The 20648-nt window shown below is 36.4% G+C and overlaps 1 protein-coding gene across 5 annotated transcripts in view; it reads right to left on the reverse strand.

Annotated features, from left to right (window-relative positions):
- Window positions 1-673: 673 nt before the first annotated feature.
- Window positions 674-20648, reverse strand: part of ACSL4 (acyl-CoA synthetase long chain family member 4) — a 68607-nt gene continuing 48632 nt past the window's right edge. For all 5 annotated transcript variants that reach the window (XM_061136867.1, XM_061136865.1, XM_061136864.1 and 2 more), the window contains exons 10-16: window positions 19097-19236; window positions 17935-18107; window positions 16181-16255; window positions 13610-13801; window positions 12061-12175; window positions 9000-9157; window positions 674-3602 (exon numbers count right to left, since the gene is read on the reverse strand). In XM_061136867.1, the coding sequence (XP_060992850.1) occupies window positions 3445-3602; window positions 9000-9157; window positions 12061-12175; window positions 13610-13801; window positions 16181-16255; window positions 17935-18107; window positions 19097-19236 (1011 nt within the window). In that variant the 3' untranslated portion in view covers window positions 674-3444. The remainder of the gene's footprint in view (window positions 3603-8999; window positions 9158-12060; window positions 12176-13609; window positions 13802-16180; window positions 16256-17934; window positions 18108-19096; window positions 19237-20648) is intronic.

Raw genomic sequence — 20648 nt, forward strand, 5'->3', positions numbered from 1 at the left:
TTCAGGGGCTAGCAGTCCTTTGAGTCCCTGAGTGTGCCAGCCAGTATGTTAAAACACTTGACTGATGAATGTTACCTGGATACAACAATGATGATGATAACAGCTAACATATGTTTTTGTTGGTGCTGGTAACATATGCTTACTATGTTTTAAACAGTTTAACTCATTTTACCCTCACAACCATCCTATTATCAATGCACCTCATTTTTCAGGAAGCAGAAATGCAGTGGAGAGATGTTAACGAACTTGCCCAGTCACACACCTAGTGAGTGGCAAAGCCAGGAAATAGACTCAGGCAATGGTTCCCCGTCTCTAATACCATTTTATATACACCCTTGTATAACTCAGGTAACTTAATTTTTCCCTAAATTTTAATTAGCCTGAAGGTAACAATTATTTATTAGCACATGCTAACAATCCACACAACATGACTATGTTTTGTCCCACAGTATCAGTGCTACAAACGAATTTTACTCTACTAACTGTACAAAAGTAACAGCTTTGGGTTCAATCCTCCAAACTAATGGATGTGATTTCCACAAACCAGGTTATCTGCTTAATGCAATTCTATAAACCTAGAGATCAGTACTTTTGAAATATGTGTTTAAAAGTTTGGTTAATATTCTTCAAATTTGCAGATTTTATCCTGGCACATAATTAAGCACGAACTGGCTTGATAACATGGGTGGATTTATTTCTTAAGATTCAAGTGCAAACTTAAAAACCAGAGCAAAGCTTTTCATCAAGGAAAACATGAAAATCTAAGTAACAATCCGGCAATCGTGCATTTGAACAGAAAATACAAATATGAATACATTCTAATTTGTAACTACATTTGAAAATTAAAATATTTCTCTCCAAATCTCAAATATCCCACAATCTTTAATCTGTTTTCATCTTGCTATTCCAGAAACATCTGTAATGTGCCATCAGGAAAATATAGGCAAAGATTATTAATCAATCTTTATGACCATAGAAACATTCTTAACTTCTGACTTTTTGAATCATTCATCTGTATCTCAGTTCCAAAAAGTGATACAATTATACCTCCACTCCAGAAAAAAAAAGAATCAATACAAATATCAAGGAGGCAAAATACTTTCACATAAAGCAAAAGTCACAGGTGTTTGACTTAGAAATGTACATACTTGTAGGAAATTTTGGAGGCAAGATACTTTCATGTAATTAAAGCAAAAGTCACAGGTGTTCGTCTTAGAAATGTACATACTTGTAGGAAATTTTTAAAGTACAACTTTATTTGATGGCTGACATGTAATAATAACAGTGAACAATTTAAACCGGTATAAAAATGTAGGATCAAAATCTGTAGGCTCAAATACTTAAAAAGTCACCATGAATATGGAAAGATCTGTTTACATAAACAAGTGTATTTTTTGATGAAAAATCACGGGGTAGTGGCATCTCCCTGGTCCCTTAACAATATTTGGATTTTCACAAAGAATTAGCAGCACCCATCCTTAAGTGTTAATTACGTGTTTCTAAAGGACCCATACAACAGATTAGTTGGCAGTGTTCTAGCTTTTGGGAGATGGGAGTGGGTGGGGGTGCAAATATCTGAGTATGTATGCATGCACTCACACATTTTAAATCACCATTCCAAAAGGGGAGGTCACATACTAAAAAAGTCTAAGTACATCATCCTTAGAGGGTCAACAGTGGGCCAGGAACAGCAGAAGCTGAACAGTAGTCTACTTGTAAGAATGGTTTTTCACTCTTCAAAGGCAATTTGGGAAGAATGAGAATACTCACATACACATAACTTCAGGGGGCCTTGCTTCAAATTTTACATTGCAGACACTGAACATTCTTTACAAAAACCTTCATTCTTGCTTATAATAACACCAGATGATTTTTCCTTTTAACCACCATATACATAATATTTAAATATTTTCTTTATAAATATTCTAGAGCAAAAAGAATGTGTTTTGTTGCAGTGGTGGCCCACAACTGTACAAAGCAATATAAGCAACATATATATATAGGCATATATATATATGTATATATATATAAAATGACTAAGAAAAAAGTGCAAAGAATAACAGTATTAAGAAGTTTTGTGGGTTTTTTTTTTTTTACAGTAACTATGGTTCAAGTGTGACTATATTTCAGGGATATATAATCCCAGATTTCAATTAAAGATTCAAAAAGAAGCCCACACACAAAGTTACTGCACAAATATCAGTCCCTTATTGAGTAACTTCCCTTCTCCCAAATCCAGCATTTCCAGTTTCTAAACTCTTCTTACAAACAGGAAAAAAAAGTAGTAACAGTGTTCTTCCCTTTAACTTCCCCAAATTCGTCCAAGTTAATTAATCATTCATAGATTTAAACAAGATAGCAGGGAATTCATTTATCATAATCCGCTTTGCTAAAATTAAAGCAAAATGAAATGCTTTTAGAAATACAAATTGATCAAGAATCAAATCAGCAATAGCAAACAGACCTTAAATTATGAGTGTGATATGATACACTTTAAAACCAATCCCTGTTATCAAAGATAAATTCAGAGTCTAAATCCTTTCCCAGGTTCAATGCTATGCAAGGGTCAAGATTCTAAATACTCAGGATATCATCACCTTTTCTAACAGAGAAAATGCTCCCACTAAAATTTGATTAAATTTCTATCATTTTAACTCTTGATTTCAGTCTTATTTTGAACAGAGAAAGGCAATTTTCAGCATTTTGAAGATGTACTTTTATACTTAAGCCATTCAAATAATTAGTTACTGATTTTTCATCTCCAAGTTTCAAATAACAGTTCAATTTCCCTTTAAATGTATTACTAGATATTTTTGGTGCATTTATATGTTTTTATTCTAACTTCAGGCACTGCAATTATTCACAATATTATAATGATTCTACGTCTAACCTACACAACAATTATGAATCCTAAAATGGTTTCCAATGTTTTTGATTCCGTATATTATATTACAAATCAAGACAAATGGTTGGAAGAGAATTTTAAAGCCCTGCAGCACTTCTGCTTTGAGTAATGTTAATACATTTTTTTGGTCATGCTTAATATTTAAGCATCTTCTGAACTAGGAAGACAGTAGACGTTGGAAGTTGCAAATTTCCTCAAACTACATTCTACTCCAGCTCTAATTTATTTTGTTCAACATTAAATTTTTTTCTTTAATGAAACAAGTATAATCTTAGGCCAATTTTTAAAAACAGAAAGTTTTGTTCTAAAATTAATAACACAGCTACAGGGAAATAACTTTTCAATTTCAGCTTCACTAGAACTATGGAAACTAGTTAAAGCAGACTTAATCACTTTTGGTTTTGATTTTTTGTTACTATGTCTTTAGAACGATACACTTTACATTCTAACAGACAGTTCAATGACCCGAGGCTTAAAACTCTAGAACCAAAAAAACACCAAGCCACCTTCTGCACAACTGTAAATACGAGCTCAGCATTTTATTTGCCCCCATACATTCGCTCAATGTCTTTGAGGTAATGGTTCTTCAGTTCCTTCCTTTTCAGTTTGAAAGCATCAGTGACCAAACCAGTTTCAGGAGTCCAGGGCTCTGGGCTTAAGCGAACCTTGATTGGAATTTCAAATCGCTCCAGTTTCACTGAAATGAGAAGTGTGGGGGCAGGGAGAGGAAAGGGGGAGAGAGGGAGGAAGGGAGGGGGAAGAGTGAGAGAGAGAAACAATAAAACATGAATTTTGCAGGATTTAGATGATGCAGGTGATGAGACAAACTTACTTAATGGTATGTTATAGTTAATTAAATACCACCACCTTATAATTTCATTTTATACTTCTCAAAGTACACATCAATTGTTTCAGTTGGATGGTTTTGGTCTATGCAGTTTTTTTCCCTAATATATATGTCCCCAGGCGGTGCAGTGGTCAAGAATCTGCCTGCCAATGCAGGAGATGCAGGTTCCATCTCTGGCTCGGGAAGATTCCCCAGAGAAGGGCATGGCAACCCACTCCAGTGTTCTTGCCTGGAGAATCCCATGGACAGAGGAGCCTGGCAGGCTACAATCCACGGGGTTGCAAAGAGTCGGACACAACTGAGTACACACACACACACTATATATATGTGTGTGTGTAGACATCCTCCAATTTAGAGTCTATCTGCTGCTCCCTCTGCCTCGAATGGCCTTCCCTATAGCAGCTGCACAGCTCACTTCCTTACTTCATCCAAGTGTCTGTTCAACTGCCACCTCCTCAGAGAGGATTTCCCTGACCACTCCTAACAAAACAGAAGTCCCTTTGTCTCTCTGTATCCCCTTATGCTATCTTTTCTTCAAAATACTTATCACCACCCCATACATTGTATATGTGTCTGATTTATTAAAATGAAAGCAGGGGTTTTGTTCTATTCACTGCCATTCACAGGCTACATTGAGCCCTCAAGAAGCACATACATGTTTATTCACTCATTCCACAGAAAATTAGCCTCTAGATAACTGTTCTTCAGAAACTTTATTATAATTCAAATAAGAATCAAAAGGGGGTTGTGAATTTCATACTTTTAAACGATACAAGAACTGATGTAGCACATAATGGGTTTGAGTTAGACAACACATGTTGAAAGAAATATAAGAAAAATGGTGAAAATAAAGAGAAGCAATCAATATAGTACTCAATAATTTTAAATTTCAATAAGTTATATTCAGTCAAGTTACTTATTATTAATACAATGTCTTCTTTAAGATTCTTTAAGGTCCTATTCCAGATTCTGAAGACTCACTACTAACAGTAATGTTAATCTACAGATGAGCTTTATTTTATATGCTATCATTTAAAACAGCAGTTTAGAAGACACAAACAAACATCGGCATGCTTTAAAACTACTACTAAACAGCCTTAGGTAACTTTAGGGATAACTTGGTTTTAGTAATAGGCACAAAGAACTCAAATTCAATGAAGCTTTTGTTCTAAGGCTAGTCTAAGTTTTATGAAAGCTTGGTTGAATTATTGAGTTTCTCATTAAAATAAGAGAAAAATATAAAGCTGAGTATGAAAAGTAATCTTTTGAACTACTTACAACCAACTTCCTAAAAGTGATGCCTAAAAAGGTAAATAAAAGGATATGAAACTTGTTTCCCTGGTGGCTTCCCTGGTTGCTAAGATGGTAAAGAATCCACCTGCAATGCAGGAGATCCAGGTTTGATCCCTGGGTCAGGAACATCCCCTGGAGGAGGGCATGGCAACACTCTCCAGTATTCCTGCCTTGAGAATTCCATGGACAGAGAAGCCTGGCAGGCTACAATCTATGGGGTCGCAAAGTGTCGGACTTGACTGAGCGACTAACACTATTAAAACTTGTTCAAATTAACTGTATCTACTCCAATGATACATTACAGCTCAGTTACACAGAGGTCCCTGAAATAAGGCCAAATCTGAATTTCAAGGGACTAACTCAAGTATTGATCGGGCTCCAAAATCTTTTATTTTGTATTACTTTCCCTGCTTACCTAGGTCCTATTCCAGAAACACTGACAACAATGACACAAAGCAGGCATATTATTTCAATTGCACACAAGCAAATAAAGCATACATATTTTTTAAATGCTGCATCAGAGGTTTCCCAGTTTTGGAAACACCTAAGCATTATCTAGTACCACAAGTTATAGGGAACAATAGGCAATCACACAGTTTCCTATAAAAAGGAAAAACTGCCAACAAGTGAAAAAGATTAGAGGAGACAATTTTTATCTTGGCATTTTATCAGAATTACCTAGGACATTATGAAATGTGACCTGAAGGTGGCAGCAAATGTCAGTTTTTTTAGCCAGTGATAATTGTCAAATCACCCCAAAACAATTATTTTGCATTCTTATCAATACCTTGCACTTATATTTAAAACATGAAGAGGCCTGCTGTGAACAGTCCATGATCTCAGGCAGATTTAGCTGAGAAACTATTTTATACTTTTTTACCTTAGTCTCTGAAATTAGGGCTTCTTTGGTGGCTCAAAAGTTAAAGAATGGGAGACCCAGGTTCTATCCCTGGGTTGGGAAGATCCCCTGGAGAAGGGAATGGTTACACACTCCAGTATTCTTGCCTAGAGAATTCCATGGACAGAGGAGCCTGGTGGGCTACAGTCCATGGGGCCACAAAGAATCAGACACAACTGAGTGACTAACACTTTCAGTTTCTGAAATTATGATCTGAAGCAAAAGATTAGTAAAATAAATCTTTTGTGGCACAGACAAGCTCTTGAGTTATACAGACTTAACTCATGATTACTGTTCATTAACCAAATCATGAATTGTTCAGTTTCATGCCCATTCCAAACATAGGAAAGTTATGTAGATGTATTAGAGCCTAGAATATTATTCCGTTTTCCAGCCTGAAAAACTTTATTATTGCTTTCACACAGTTAAATATTCAATGATGAATTATTCAAGTCACATTCTAGTCCATTAGTACTTTGAGAGTGACTAACAGCCTATTGGGGCTTCCCTGGTGGCTCAGCCTATTGACTGAAGTTGTTTTTAAAATACTACATTTAGACACAAGTGCTCAGGGCTGGTGCACTGGGAAGACCCAGAGGGATGGGATGGGGAGGGAGGTGGGAGGGGGGATCAGGATGGGGAACACATGTAAATCCATGGCTGATTCATGTCAATGTATGGCAAAAACCACTACAATATTGTAAAGGAATTAGCCTCCAACTAATAAAAATAAATGAAAATTAATTAATTAATTAAAAAAAAGAAATTCAATGGCTAAGGATTCATACTAATAAAATAATTACATAAGAAAATAAATTGACTTGGAGGCAAGAACAGGTGGGGGTCTATTTGTTTAACAGTAGAGGGAAAAAGTCTAACAAGTAGATACTCCTATACTGGAATACTATTTAGGTAAAAAACATGGTAATGCAATTCTATATCTACTGACTTAGAAGAAAGTAGATGACGTTGATACGTTAAGTATATATACCATATGTAATGTCACCACCCAAAGGTAAGTACTATCAAGTGATTTTTGCTTCCTCCTTTAAATTTTCTGTATTGTCCAGTAGTTTAGAATGAATATAGGTAACCCATACTCAGAAAAATGATATTTTCATTTTTTGGAGGGACGGCAACAGGTTAAACTGGGTTAACAGCTTCCAATTAAGCATGAAGAGTACACAGTTTATACAGGTTCCTCTGGAAAATAAACAGTTGAAAATAATTTTTTATATTAAAAAGGTATTAACCTCACAGGAAAAAAAAAAATAGAAATGTGAGAAAGAGGACAGTAGGTGAGAGGACGCAACAAAATCTTAGAAGACCAAAAGCAAATGGGCTAAAAAGCTAATTGTTGACATTGAAGGACACTGACAGAGGCAAACCGACTTCCCGAGCCCACAGACAGAAGCTACAGGGGCCAGAGAGAGAGATGAGAGGCGCACTGAAAACAGGAGGCTGACCCCCGCCTCTTTAGAGGACAGTTCTCACTCTGCTCTTCCCCAACCAGGCTGGAGACAGGTGTGCACGTGTGCTAAGTCGCTTCAGTCATGTCCAACTCTTTGTGACCCTATGGACTGTAGCCTGCCAGGCTCCTCTGTCCATGGGATTCTCCAGGTAAGAATATAGGAGTGGGTTGCCATGCCCTCCTCCATGGGATCTTCCCAGCCCATGGATCAAACCTGCATTTCTTAAGTCTCCTGCATTGGCAAATGGGTTCTTTACCACTAGTGCCACCTGGGAAGCCCCAGCTGAACTAGAGACTCTGGACTCAAGGACACCAGGTACAGTAGAGGGAGGGAATAAAGCTGACAACCTAAGAATTCAGTGAGGGGAAGATCTATGTAACCCAACCCCAGCCCCGAGTCCCTTTTGTGGCTGCCAGAAAACTTGACACTTAGGTTAATATCACTCCAGGGAAGAGAGTGGAGAAGTCTTCTTTGCAGAAACAGTACTACCCAAGACATTAACATTTGAGTAACTTTTCATGAAGCCCAGTAAGTTTTCCAAATAGCTTTTTAGTACCTCATTCTCAAATATGAATGGACAAAGGTCAGCAGATGTATGTGAGGCTAACCAAAGCAAGCAGAAAGTGGAACCTGGAGGAAACAGAAACAGTAACAGGAGAAGAAAACTTCATAGAAGTTATCCTCAGAGGATGACTGCACCCATGAAAGAGCAACTGGAGCTACTAAAAGGACACTGAGAAAGCAGGAAAGAGCTCTTGAAAATTTAAATTCTGTTATTAGAAGCTGGAACTTCAATAGACTGAAGCAATGATAAAGTTGAGGGATCTGCCAGAATATAAAACAAAATGGAAGAGACAGAACACAAAAGAAAAAATAGATATGAAAATAAGAGGATGAATGTAGAAGGTCAACAGTCATATAAAAGTAGTCCCAGATAAAAACATGAACCCAAAACTTAAAGGGGGGAAAGACTATGAAAGAAAAGCAAACACACAACAAAAGATAAATGGGTATTTCCCAGAAACAAAGAGCAGAGATTTCTAGATTAAAAGGGCCCACACCAAGTAAGTATACACAATAGTAAATGATAAAAGATTCACACCAGGGCACATGTGAAAGTCGTTCAACCGTGTCCGACTCTTTGCAACCCCATGGACTATATAGTAAATGGAATTCTCCAGGCCAGAATACTGGAGTGGGTAGCCTTTCCCTTCTTCAAGGGACCCTCCCAACCCAGGAATCAAACTGAGGTCTCCTGCATTGCAGGCGGATTCTTTACCAACCGAGCTATCAGGGAAGCCCAATGAGAACAAAGACTAGACCATTCCAAACACATGCTAGATGACCACTTAGCAGGGATGCTGTGACATTCAATAAAGAACTAGATAGGTTACTTCACCATATAACATTTAAAGATCCTTTCAACAAGAAAATTCATTATATATAATTTAAGAGTCAGGGTTTTTAAAAAAAAAACTTTTTTATTATCAAAACAAAACAAATAGACATCTTGAAAAGCCTAATGCATAGGACCTCATTAAATAACTTTTGAGGACTTCAGAAGACAAAAAATTTCTTACTTACTGGTATTTGCAGCTTCTCTAATCTCTTTCAGTATTTCAGCTTCCATGGCAGGGTTATTGCAGATATCAACCCAAGTTCCTTCTACCCCTTTCTGTTGTGCCAAAAGTGTCAACCTTTGCTGATTAGGAACCACAAAACTTATCACATAGGACTGGTCACTAAAAATTTAGATAATAAAACAGAACAGAAATTAAAACATAAATTCAACAAAAATAGTACACGTTAAGTCCAAATACATATTTCTCTTGTTACAAGTTCATTAAGAAGTAATAAAGCCCATAGTACTGCCATGAACACAGACATATAGATAGACCAATGGAATAGAATACAGTCCAGAATAAATCCTTGCATATATGGTTAAATGATCTTCAACAAAAGCACCATGACCACTCAATGGGGAAAGGACAGTCTCTAAAACAAATGGTGCTGAAAGAATTGGATATCCACATACAAAGGAATGAAGCTGCATCTGTATCTTATAGCACATAGGGAAATTAACTCAAAATAGATCAAAGACCTAAACATGTAGGAGTTAAAATAATAAAACACCTTGAAGAAAACAAGGGGAAAGATTTATGACATTAGATTTGGCAATGCTTTCTTAGATATGATACCAAGCACAGGCAACAAAAGAAAAATAGATGAAGAGTACAACAAAAATAAAAAATTTTCTGTGTATCAAAGGTTACGACAGAGTATAAAAAGGCAATCTATGGGAACTGGACAAACTATTTGCAAATGATATGTCTGATAAGGGGTTAATATCTAGCACGTATAAAGAATTCATACAACTCAATAACAACAACAAAATAATTCTATTAAAAAATGGGCAAAGACCTGAAACCATAAAACTCCTAGAGGAAAACAAAGGTGGAAGCTTTTTGACATAGGTGTGGTAATGATTTTTTTAATTAGACAGCAAAAGCAAAGACAACAAAATCAAACAAGTAGGAGCATATAAAATTAAAAAGCTTCTGCACAGCAAAGGAAGCCATCAACGAAATGAAAAGGCCACCTACAAAATGGGAGAAAAGCATTTGAAAATCATATCTGATACAGGGCTAATAGCCAAAATACATAAAGAATTCATGTAACTCAATAGAAAAAAATATTCAGTTAAAATAGGTATGGGATCTGAATAGACATTTCTCCAAAGAAGACATACAGATCAGATGGTCAACAGGTACATGAAAAGGTGCTCAATACCAGGGAAATGCAAATCAAAACCACAATAAGATATCACCTCATACCTGTTAAAATGGCTATTATCAAAAAGCCAAGAAATAACAAGTTTGGGGGAGGATGTGAAGAAAAAGGAACACTTGTGCACTGCTGATGGAAATGCAAATTGGTGCAGGCACTACAGAAGATAGTATGGAGGCTCCTCAAAAAATTAAAAATGGAACTATCATATGATCCAGTAATCTAACTTCTTGGTATAAATCCAAAGGAAATGAAAACAGGATATCAAAGAGATAGCTGGTCCATGTTCACAGCTGCATAGTCCATGTAGTGGACTGCATGCATTAGTCCATAATAGCCAAGATACAGGAACAAATGTCTATCAGTGGATGAACGGATAAAGATGTGGTGTATATGTACAATGGAATATTACTGAGCCATGAGAAAGAAAGAGATTCTGCCATTTGACTGCACTAGATACCTTGAATAAACAGAATCATATGGTGCTTATCTTTTTTTTGTGTGTGTGTCTATTTCTGAACTCTTTATTTTTTTTTCAAGCTGTTGAATTTTATTTATTTTTTTTATTATTTTTTATTTATTTTTTTATTTATGTTTTTTTTAATTTTTTTTTTAAATCTTTTTTTTTTATTAGTTGGAGTGGTGCTTATCTTTTTGTGACTGGCTTATTTCACTTAGAATTTCCCTCAAGGTTCATCTATACTGTAGTATGTATCAGAATTTCCTTCCTTATTAAGGCTGAATAATATTCTAGCCAGTCACAAAAAGATAAGCATTGTATGCTTCTATTTATTTAAGGTATCTAGAGTAGTCAAATTCACAGAAACAGAAAGGAGAATGTTGGTGGACAGGGGGTGGGGAGGATGGGGGGGAAGGAGGAAATGTGGAGTTGTTTAATGGACATTGAGTTTCATTTCTGCACAATGAAAAGTTCTGGGGATTGGTTGTACAACAATGTAAGTATACTTAACCCTAGTGAACTGTATTAAGAATGCCTATTATACAGAGTGAAGTAAGCCAGAAAGAAAAACACCAATACAGTATACTAATGCATATATATGGAATTTAGAAAGATGGTAACGATAACTCTGTATGAGAGACAGCAAAAGAGACACAGATGTATTGAGCAGTCTTTTGGACTCTGTGGGAGAGGGCAAGGGCGGGATGATATGGGAGAATGGCACTGAAACATGTAAATTATCATATGTGAAACAAATCGCCACTCCAGGTTCGATGCATGATACAGGATGCTCGAGGCTGGTGCACTGGGATGACCCAGAGGGGTGGGATGGGGAGGGAGTTGGGAGGGGGGTTCAGGATGGGGAACTCATGTACACCCGTGGCTGATTCATGTCAATGTGGCAAAACCAACACAATGTTGTAAAGTAAAATAAATAAATAATTTAAATAATAAAAAAAAAAGAATGGTTAAGATGGTGAATTTAGGTTTTGTGTTTTTTATAATTAAATTTTTTAAAGGGAGTAATAAAGTCCAGAAAAATAAACCATGTTAACATATAAAGAAAGAAAATGGTGCAGTCTCTCAGGCTTTTTATTTAGAAAACTTATACTAGCTGTGTTACCTTCCTAGGAAAATTACTTATGCTAAGTTTCAGTTGTTATGGATGTTAAATCAAATAACTGTTGTGGCATGGCAAGACATTGTAGGTGGTCCATAAATGGTTAAAATGTCTGGATTATCTCAAATGACCTTTAAGCTGTTGAATTCAAGAACTTTCATAAAATGTATAACATTCCCCAACTCTAAAAGTTTAATGTTTTCCTTATGATTGTATCAATATTTTCCCCATTATCCTGTTACTGTAAGTATATGAAACAAATGCAACTTTAGAATTACCTTTTGGCAAAAGCACAGATGTTATCAATAAGTGGACAGTTCTTTAGTGCAGCTTCTACTTTCCCAAGAGACACATATTCTCCTGCTTGTAACTTCACCAGATCTTTCTTACGGTCTGTAAGTCATGAAGCGTGTTAGCTTACCCACAGTACAGGTATGTACAATTTTGATTTCCTTTCCATCCCATCGCCTTAACCTTTAGTCATAAAGATACTTCTAAAATCTTGTTATATAGAATGCCTGCTCCCACACATCAGTTAAAAAGAAAACGCCTACTTAAAGAAGTACTGGCTAAAATGTTACATCCCACACCAAAAGTTTTTCTTTTTCAATTTTTTATTGTTAAAATGACTGTGCTCTAATAACATGCTGGCACACGATGGCACAGCATGGCTAATCATCAGGTTGTCTTACATCCCTACTCATAGGCTGGGAACCCACTCTACATGCCAACAGAGCCAATCTTTGATTCTAGCACAATTAAGGATCAAGGGGAAAAAGGCAATGAGGAGGTTACAGGTTCTAAATCAAGCCATGCTTCCTGGAAATTTCCCTGGCAGATCAAACTTCTAGGCAAAGAACCAGATTTTTTCAGGAAATCTCTGATTCTATTCAGGTCACATATGGGTCCAGAGACAGATTTAAATGGACCACTGTAGATATGACTGAGGAAATTTTATGGCTTGAAAAGAGCCTGAATGAGACCCAATACTGTGATCGGTATTAGATAGTCAAATTTTTAACTTTTGCCTGATTAAAGTGAGTAGTGTAAGGGCTATTTTGGAGTAGCTTTGAACTTCAAAGTCTATTCTAGTAGGCTCAATAAAGGCAGTGCCAAGCCAATTGACATTCTCAGAATGGATTAACGTTGAGAACTGAGATGTGTTGGCCAAAAAGTTCGTTCTAAGAGTCTAGGCTAGTTAGAGTCATATAAGTGGCCACTAGGGAAAATAATGTGTCCACACTGCCTCTTGGGTGGGGAGGTAAATGGTGAGGAAGCCCTAGAATAGGGTATGTTGCAGTACATGGTTATATGGAACCAAATGTAGTTGACCAAAAAAAAGGAAAAAACCCATAAAGAAACAACCAAAAGTCCCTCTTCTGAAGCAATTTTTGTTTTCTCATTACCACCTGCTATCTTCCTGCTTTTCAACATGGTATTTAAAAAGAAACGGTTGTTTGCTCATAGAGCGCCAACAATAATGCACATAATTAAAAAGTCACATAGGAGGAACACTTTTAGAAACTTCAAATTTATGTCTGCCCACTCTAATGCTGGTTCTGCTACCACTTACTAAGGTGAAGGCACTGCCCTGCTCTAAGCATTTTATACATATAAATTCATTTCATCCTAACAAAACCCCTACCAGGTCAATGTTGCTGTCCCTATTTCACAGATGGAGAAGCACAGACATTAATTAAATAACACGTCTAAAGTTTAAACTAATAGAACCATCATCAATGTTATTAATGACTTGACCAATATTACCTTTCATGTTGTTGAAGCTGCAAAAACTACAGAAAAAGCACAAAAAGAGAACACACTGACCGATAATCTGTAAACACCCATCGGGATGGAATTCTCCAATATCACCAGTGCAAAACCACCTTTGGCCATTTTCATCCACAGAATAATCCTCAGCTGTTTTCTCCTCATTTTTAAAATATCCCATGGAGATATTCTTTCCACCAATTACGATTTCACCTCTGGGGTTTGGCTTGTCATGAATTGTATAACCGCCTGGAGGTCATAAAAGCTATTTAGTTACTGTTTCAAAACAAAATTTACTTGCATTAATTCTTAAAGATCCTTTGCTAATATTTTTCTGCTGGTCAAATTTTACTTCACTCTACAGGAGCATATCAGTTAATATTTACTGAGATTTGTGTGAGGAATAGAGGGTGACTGTGACTGCAGAAGTACCAACCCATTTGAAAATTTCACACTTAGAACATCATTAGAGCTTAGGGTTCACAGACGTCTACCAAAATAAAATCACCCCCAAGTAGGATAATACTTGAAGCTGTTATAAATAAATTATTAATATGTTGATATAAAATGTGTTTCAGATATATTGTTTTAATCAAAGAGAGCAGTTTGAGAGTAAGTGCTTTCAAAGGCAACATCATGAAGTAAGAAAGTGTTAGTCGCTCAGTCATGCCCAACTCTTTGCAACCCCGTGGACTGTAGCCTGCCAGACTCCTCTGTCCATGGAGTTCTCTAGGCAAGAATACTGGAGTGGGTAACCATTCCCTTCTCCAGGGATCGAACCTGGGTCTCCTGCAGTGCAGGCAGCCTCTTTATCATCTGAGCTACCAGAGAAGCTATGAAGTGAGAGGGAAACGTTATTTTCTTCACTTTGACTCTGGCCAGTCATGGCTTTAAAAGTGAAAGCACCGAAATCATTGACAATGAGTACTGAAACATTTTATCACACTCATTACTTGTTTATTACTGAACAAAGCTTACCCTAAGGAAAATACACAAAAATTCGAATTGATAAACTGAGATTCTGGTTAGATTTTAGGTCATAAAAGAATTAAAAGCAGAGTTCTTCCCAGCTGTTAGCTACTCTTATAAATTTAAAACAATTCAATATTTCAATATGACAAAACTCACTGTGTGTAAAGCATGGATATCATTCGTATTACATAAGGCAAAGATTCTTTCATAGCAAGGAAAACTCCAAACATGGACCCACTCCCCACAAAACTGACATTAAAGCCCAGTACCAGAAAAATCAGAAAATAAAAATTAAAGGCAAAATTATTCTTACTAAGTTTTATAATATACCTTGTTTCTCTGATTCGACTGCTTAATAAATAACCCACCGAATACAGCAATTTTGATGCTCATGCCCAATATAACATAGACACACAGCCCCTATATTTTTTCAAATTTTCATTCTAAAGCTGGAAAGGCACTACCATGGGAGAATGGAGGAAGACTTATTTTCAACATGTAAAACACCTGGGAATGAAACTGGCTTTTCAACATGGTATTTAAAAAGAAATGGTTGTTTGCTCATAGAGCACCAACAATAATGCACATATAATTAAAAGTCACATAGGAGGAACACTTTTAGAAACTTCAAATTTATGTCAGACAAAGCCCATTCATTTTCTTGGGTTTGAACAACCTAAGAGATATGTACAACAAGATAACTGGTCCTTTAAAATTTCAGTCTATGGCTCCATTCTAGGGTGAATACTCCCTTTTCAAAAGTTAAGCTTTGATTTTTTTTAAACAGACAATAATATTGTACTATATCCATCAAACTTGCTTAGAGACTAAAAATTAATTATCCCATCCACTAAAAAGAAAAGGCAATTATGTAATGTAATAGAAATGCTGTATGTCATTACAGCAACAATCATATTACAATATAGAAAGGTATCAAAATAACATGCTATATGTCTTAAGTTTACATATTATATACCAAATACAGTAAATTAAAAATAGAAGGAAATCTTAAACTTTTTAATTACTCTTCATCTGGCATGCCTAGGTTGTTAATTATTTTGCAGTTAATGAATATACTTAATGTTTTTTCACAATTTCATCACAGGAAGACTGCGTTACTTTTGCCTTCAGCTGATTTACAGAAAAGGATTATCACTAATGTCTGTAAAGCACAGGTCTCCTAGAAGTGGTTCACCTTCTACAGTTACTTATAAAAATTAATCTATACAAAGCTAGACAGTGGATTCTCAACTATAAAAATGTTTGCTGGGGTGAAGAGCTAAGAAGTTGGGAGCGTGTGTGTGTGATTAGTCACTGTATCCCCTGAAAATCTGGGGTTTTTCAGCCCAAATCTACTCACTAGCAAACTCAAGATTCAAAGGATAGGACTTTATCCTTCTCTGAACCCAGGAAATGCCCCATTAAGAACGTTTTCCTCTTTACCATCCATCAAGTAGTCACAAGTTCAGAATCTTCATGCCTAGATTCTGGAGATTTTCTTCTTCTATTGGGAACCTAATGATGTTACTGAAGAAAAAGCACAAAAAACAAGCAACAGCACTGACAACCTAACACTTTTAAAAAAATGGAAGTCTAGAGGCTCATGGTGATTTTCAGCATATCTATAAACACTAGAGTTTGTCATAAAATGCTTACCTTCCTGCCAGTCTTTTAGCTTAATTTCACAACAAATAAGAGGGGCCCCAACTCTGCCAGTGGTATAGTCAGTAACTATAAGGGAAGAGTAACAAGGATATTAATTAGTGCATGACATTTCACTGATATATTGTCCTTCTGTAGTATGTGATCATTGCATGCATTAATCAAGTATTTATGGACAACTTATTATGTACCTTAGCATTACATTAAACACTGTGAGGAAAACCCAGTAAAGGTAAGGACACCCTGCCCTCACCAAGCTTACAAACTACCTGGAGAGAAAAGCACATTAAATAGTAAACTGCATGGTTCTGAAGGTGAGCACACTAGCACCTTGGAGGCTATAGAAAGGTCAACATAAAATGAAATGGCTGGGAAAGATTTAATTGAAGAGTTGCACATGAGAAGATGGCTGGGACCAGACAGCAAAAGGGGCATTCCAAGAGAAGGGAACAGAAAATACAAGAGAGAGTAAAAAGATTGGCTTGTCTGGAGAAAAGAACCCAGGTGTATACACAGGTGGGAAATAATGATGACTAGGTACAATGGTGCCAGGTTAGAGATGTTTGAAATCTAGGTTCACCAGGTATGAAGCAGTGTTCGAGGTGGACATGTCTAACAGAAGAATACAGGATGAATCAGAAGTGATAGAATAGAAGCAGACACAGCAGTTGAAAGGCTGTTACTTCAGGACACGGTGAAGTAATAAAAGGTGAGATGCCAAAGGTGGCAGCCAGGGGAGGGAGCAATCCCCAATGAAAAAAATGGGGAGATGGGGTGAAATTTAAAGACATTAAAAATAAACAATCCAATGACTTCAAAACTAATGCCCTGAATGGTTTTATCACCGACTCGATGGACATGAGTTTGGGCAAGCTCCGGGAGTTGGTGATGGACAGGGAAGCCTGGCGTGCTGCAGTCCATGGGGTCGCAAAGAATCAGACATGACTGAGCAACTGAACTGAGTAACACTGTCATACACAATCTTGCAATGGACAGATGGTTTTGGACAGTGGCATTGACTTTGGACAGGAGTTTAAAGTGAAAGCGAGATAACAAAAAAGAATTGCTCTACTCCATTGTTTCACAACCCAGGGATACTTGGCAACAACTAAAGATATAATTCATTGTCACATCATCTGGCAGCTACATAGCAGGCTAAACATCCTACAACATGCAGGAGCAGTCCCAACAATAAAGAATTATCTGGTTCAAAATCTCAACAGTGCTTAAGTTGAGAGACCCTGCTGTAGGCTGTTGAAAACAACAGAAAAGAAAGCAAACAAGAAGTCAGGATAGGAACATAGATTCAAGAGGGAGCACAAAAGTGTAAAAGCAGAAACTAACAATGTCATAAAGCAACTCTACTCCAATAATAATTAATAAAAAAAAAAGAAAGCTGGGAGAGAAAAAAAGTGATACCTAATCCAAGAGTGCAGTGCTCTGAGGAAGTGATCATTTTAGAGAGAGATTACAAGACCAGGGTGACAGAACTTTGAGGACTGACAATGTGTCATAAATATTTATGAGGCTTACAAATAAAAGGTACACATGGCTCAATTAGAAGTTTCTAAAACTAAAATATGTAGATTTGCAAGGAATCTAATATTACTTAAGAGGTATAAAGTCACCACGGTTCCCAACAGCAGTTATAATTATATAATTATTTGCCATGTTAAAAATGCTGATGTTCAAACACAACATTATAAAGCAACTATACTTCAATAAATTTTAATTAAAAAAAAACTTACCTTCAGTAACTGTCCCAGCACCACACGTTTCTGTTAATCCATAACCCTGACCAACTGGGCAGCAGAAGCAGACATTCATAAATCGCTGTGTCTGCGGAGACAGGGGTGCTCCACCAGACAGCATCATACGGACATTCCCTCCCAGCAGAGCCTTCACTTTTTTAAACAGTATCCTTGATAAAAAGGGATGACAAATTATTTTTAAAAATCTTTTATTGGAAGATAATTGCTTTACTATATTGTGCTGGTTTCTGCCATACATCAACATGAATCAGCCACAGGTATACGTATGTCCCCTCCCCTTTTGAGCCTCACTCCCATCTCCCATCCCATCCCACCCCTCTAGGTTATCACAGAGCACTGGGTTGAGCTGTGTGTGTCACACAGCAAGTTCCCGCTGGCTATCTATAGTTTAACGTATGCACAGGTTATTCTTGGTGACGCACTAATTCATAGCCTCTGGAAAAGATGTCTCAACTTTGGTTGAACATCTCGATTTTGGGACCATTGTGATAATGAGAGGTGATCAAAGCAACAACTAGTAACACCTTAAAAAATGCTAGAAAAACTCTGAGAAATTCAAAAAGAAAACTGTATGGTGTTGGGAAACTGCTTTGACACACAGTAAATGAAAGAAAAGGATGATGTCAAATGAGAAAATGTAAAGTTATCTTTGGAACATTTTGTCATCGATCTTATTTCCCTTCCAATGAAAAATGCTTCCTCATCTTGACTCCCCAGCACTACACTTAAAGTAACCGTTATATTCATATGCTTAATATGCTATTTTATGAATACAATAAATCAGAAACCTTCACACAAAATAAATATTGAAAATCACTTTTTTAGTTAGATCACTTTTTTCTCAACTATCTTGAAAAAAAGTCTACTCTAGTTTTTCTTCATGAGACCAAATTTTATAATTAAATCTTACATATGTACGCCAATTATTAAAATTTGTTAAACTGCCAAGATTAGAGTTCAAGGTCCTCTGCTTGCTATATAAACAACAAAGCTTAGAAGTAAGAGAGAAATTCAATGTTATGATCATGGTGGCGATGCTCAAACTAAATTAACTTGTCATTTACTTATTCATCGTCCAGATACTAAAACACAAAAAGATTTAAAGGCTCAAACTACAGAGTCTGTGAAATATACTCACAGATTGCAAAGTGGTGCATCATATCCCTTTTTGATCTGTTCCAATTTGTAATCATACCCTATCTTGAACAGAGTTTTCTGAATATAATTCATCTCTTGGACTTTGCTCATAACATTCTTATAAATTCTATCCATGATTTCCTGAAAGGTAAGCAACATATTAAATAATATGAAAAGAACTACATGAACACTGAGATAGCCTTTAGTTGAAAACACTTTATTTACAAAATCTTAATAGTCTTTAGCATAATGGAAACATTTACTTTATTAAAGAATTAATTTCACTAACTTGTTTACTATTTCAAAAACACTAAGAGCAAGTATAGGGGTTTCTTCAGTTCTATACACTAACTTTATCTAAAATTTCTTACAAGAATTCCTTGGAGGTCCAGGGGTTAGGACTCAGTGCTTTCACTGCCATGGCCCTGAGTTCAATCCCTGGTTGGGGAACTAAGATCCTGCAAGCCAATTAATTGGTGTGGCCAATTAATAAATATATTGAATGGAAGTGTTTTAAACATTGACTAAATTGATGCTTTTGAACTGTGGTGTTGGAAAAGACTCTTGAGAATCCCCTGGACTGCAAGGAGATCAAACCAGTCAATCCTAAAGGAAATCAGTCCTGAATATTCATTGGAGGGATTGATGCTGAAGCTGAAGTTCCAATACTTTGGCCACCTGATGCAAAGAACTGACTCACTGGAAAAAACCTGATGCTGGAAAAGACTCAAAGCAGGAGGAGAAGGGGACGACAGAGGATGAGATCGTTGGATGGCATCACCAACTCAATGGACATGAGTTTGAGCAAGCTCCAGTAGTTGGTGATAGACGGGGAGGCCTGGCGTGCTGCAGTCCATGGAGTCACAAAGAGACAGGACTGAGCGACTGAACTGACTTGAACTGAAAGTATAAATAATTAATCCACATGTCACATAAAAATAACTTTAAAAAATTTCTTTTCTTTTAAATATATTCACTTGTTCTCAAATAGCACTAAAACATCCAACAATGTTGAATATAATCCTAATGTTGTTCTTACTACTACCTTGTGACTCTTACAGCCTGGCAGAGAGTTTTACAGTTTCTTAAAATTATTTCCTTATACACGAGGCATTCCTATTCCATCTTAATAGAAGCTAAGTGAACAACAACAACAAAAGGATTCTTGCTCACAGCTCTTTGGAAAATTAGAAGTAGTTCAAGGTCTGGGATATACTAACTACCAAGCTAATACATAGAAAACAGAAAACAAACAAAACCAACCAACCAGTAAAGGCCCCAACTATCACTATATCACTAGATGATGTTTCTTTGGCATTGCTTAGCACAAATCAACAAGAATTATTACATAAAGTATACATATTTATACCTAGTTTTAAATATTTAAAATAGCAAGTAATGTAAATTCAGTTGTGCTACATGAATAACTCTATGGATGGCTCTTTCAATGCTAGAACACAGAGTCATTTTCAAATGAGGACAGCAGAATCAGCCCTTACATTATGTTCAGTGAAATAAGTCAGACAGAAAAAGCCAACTACTGCATGATCTCA

This window comes from Dama dama, chromosome X (assembly GCF_033118175.1).
Source record: "Dama dama isolate Ldn47 chromosome X, ASM3311817v1, whole genome shotgun sequence".
Taxonomy (NCBI): domain Eukaryota; kingdom Metazoa; phylum Chordata; class Mammalia; order Artiodactyla; family Cervidae; genus Dama; species Dama dama.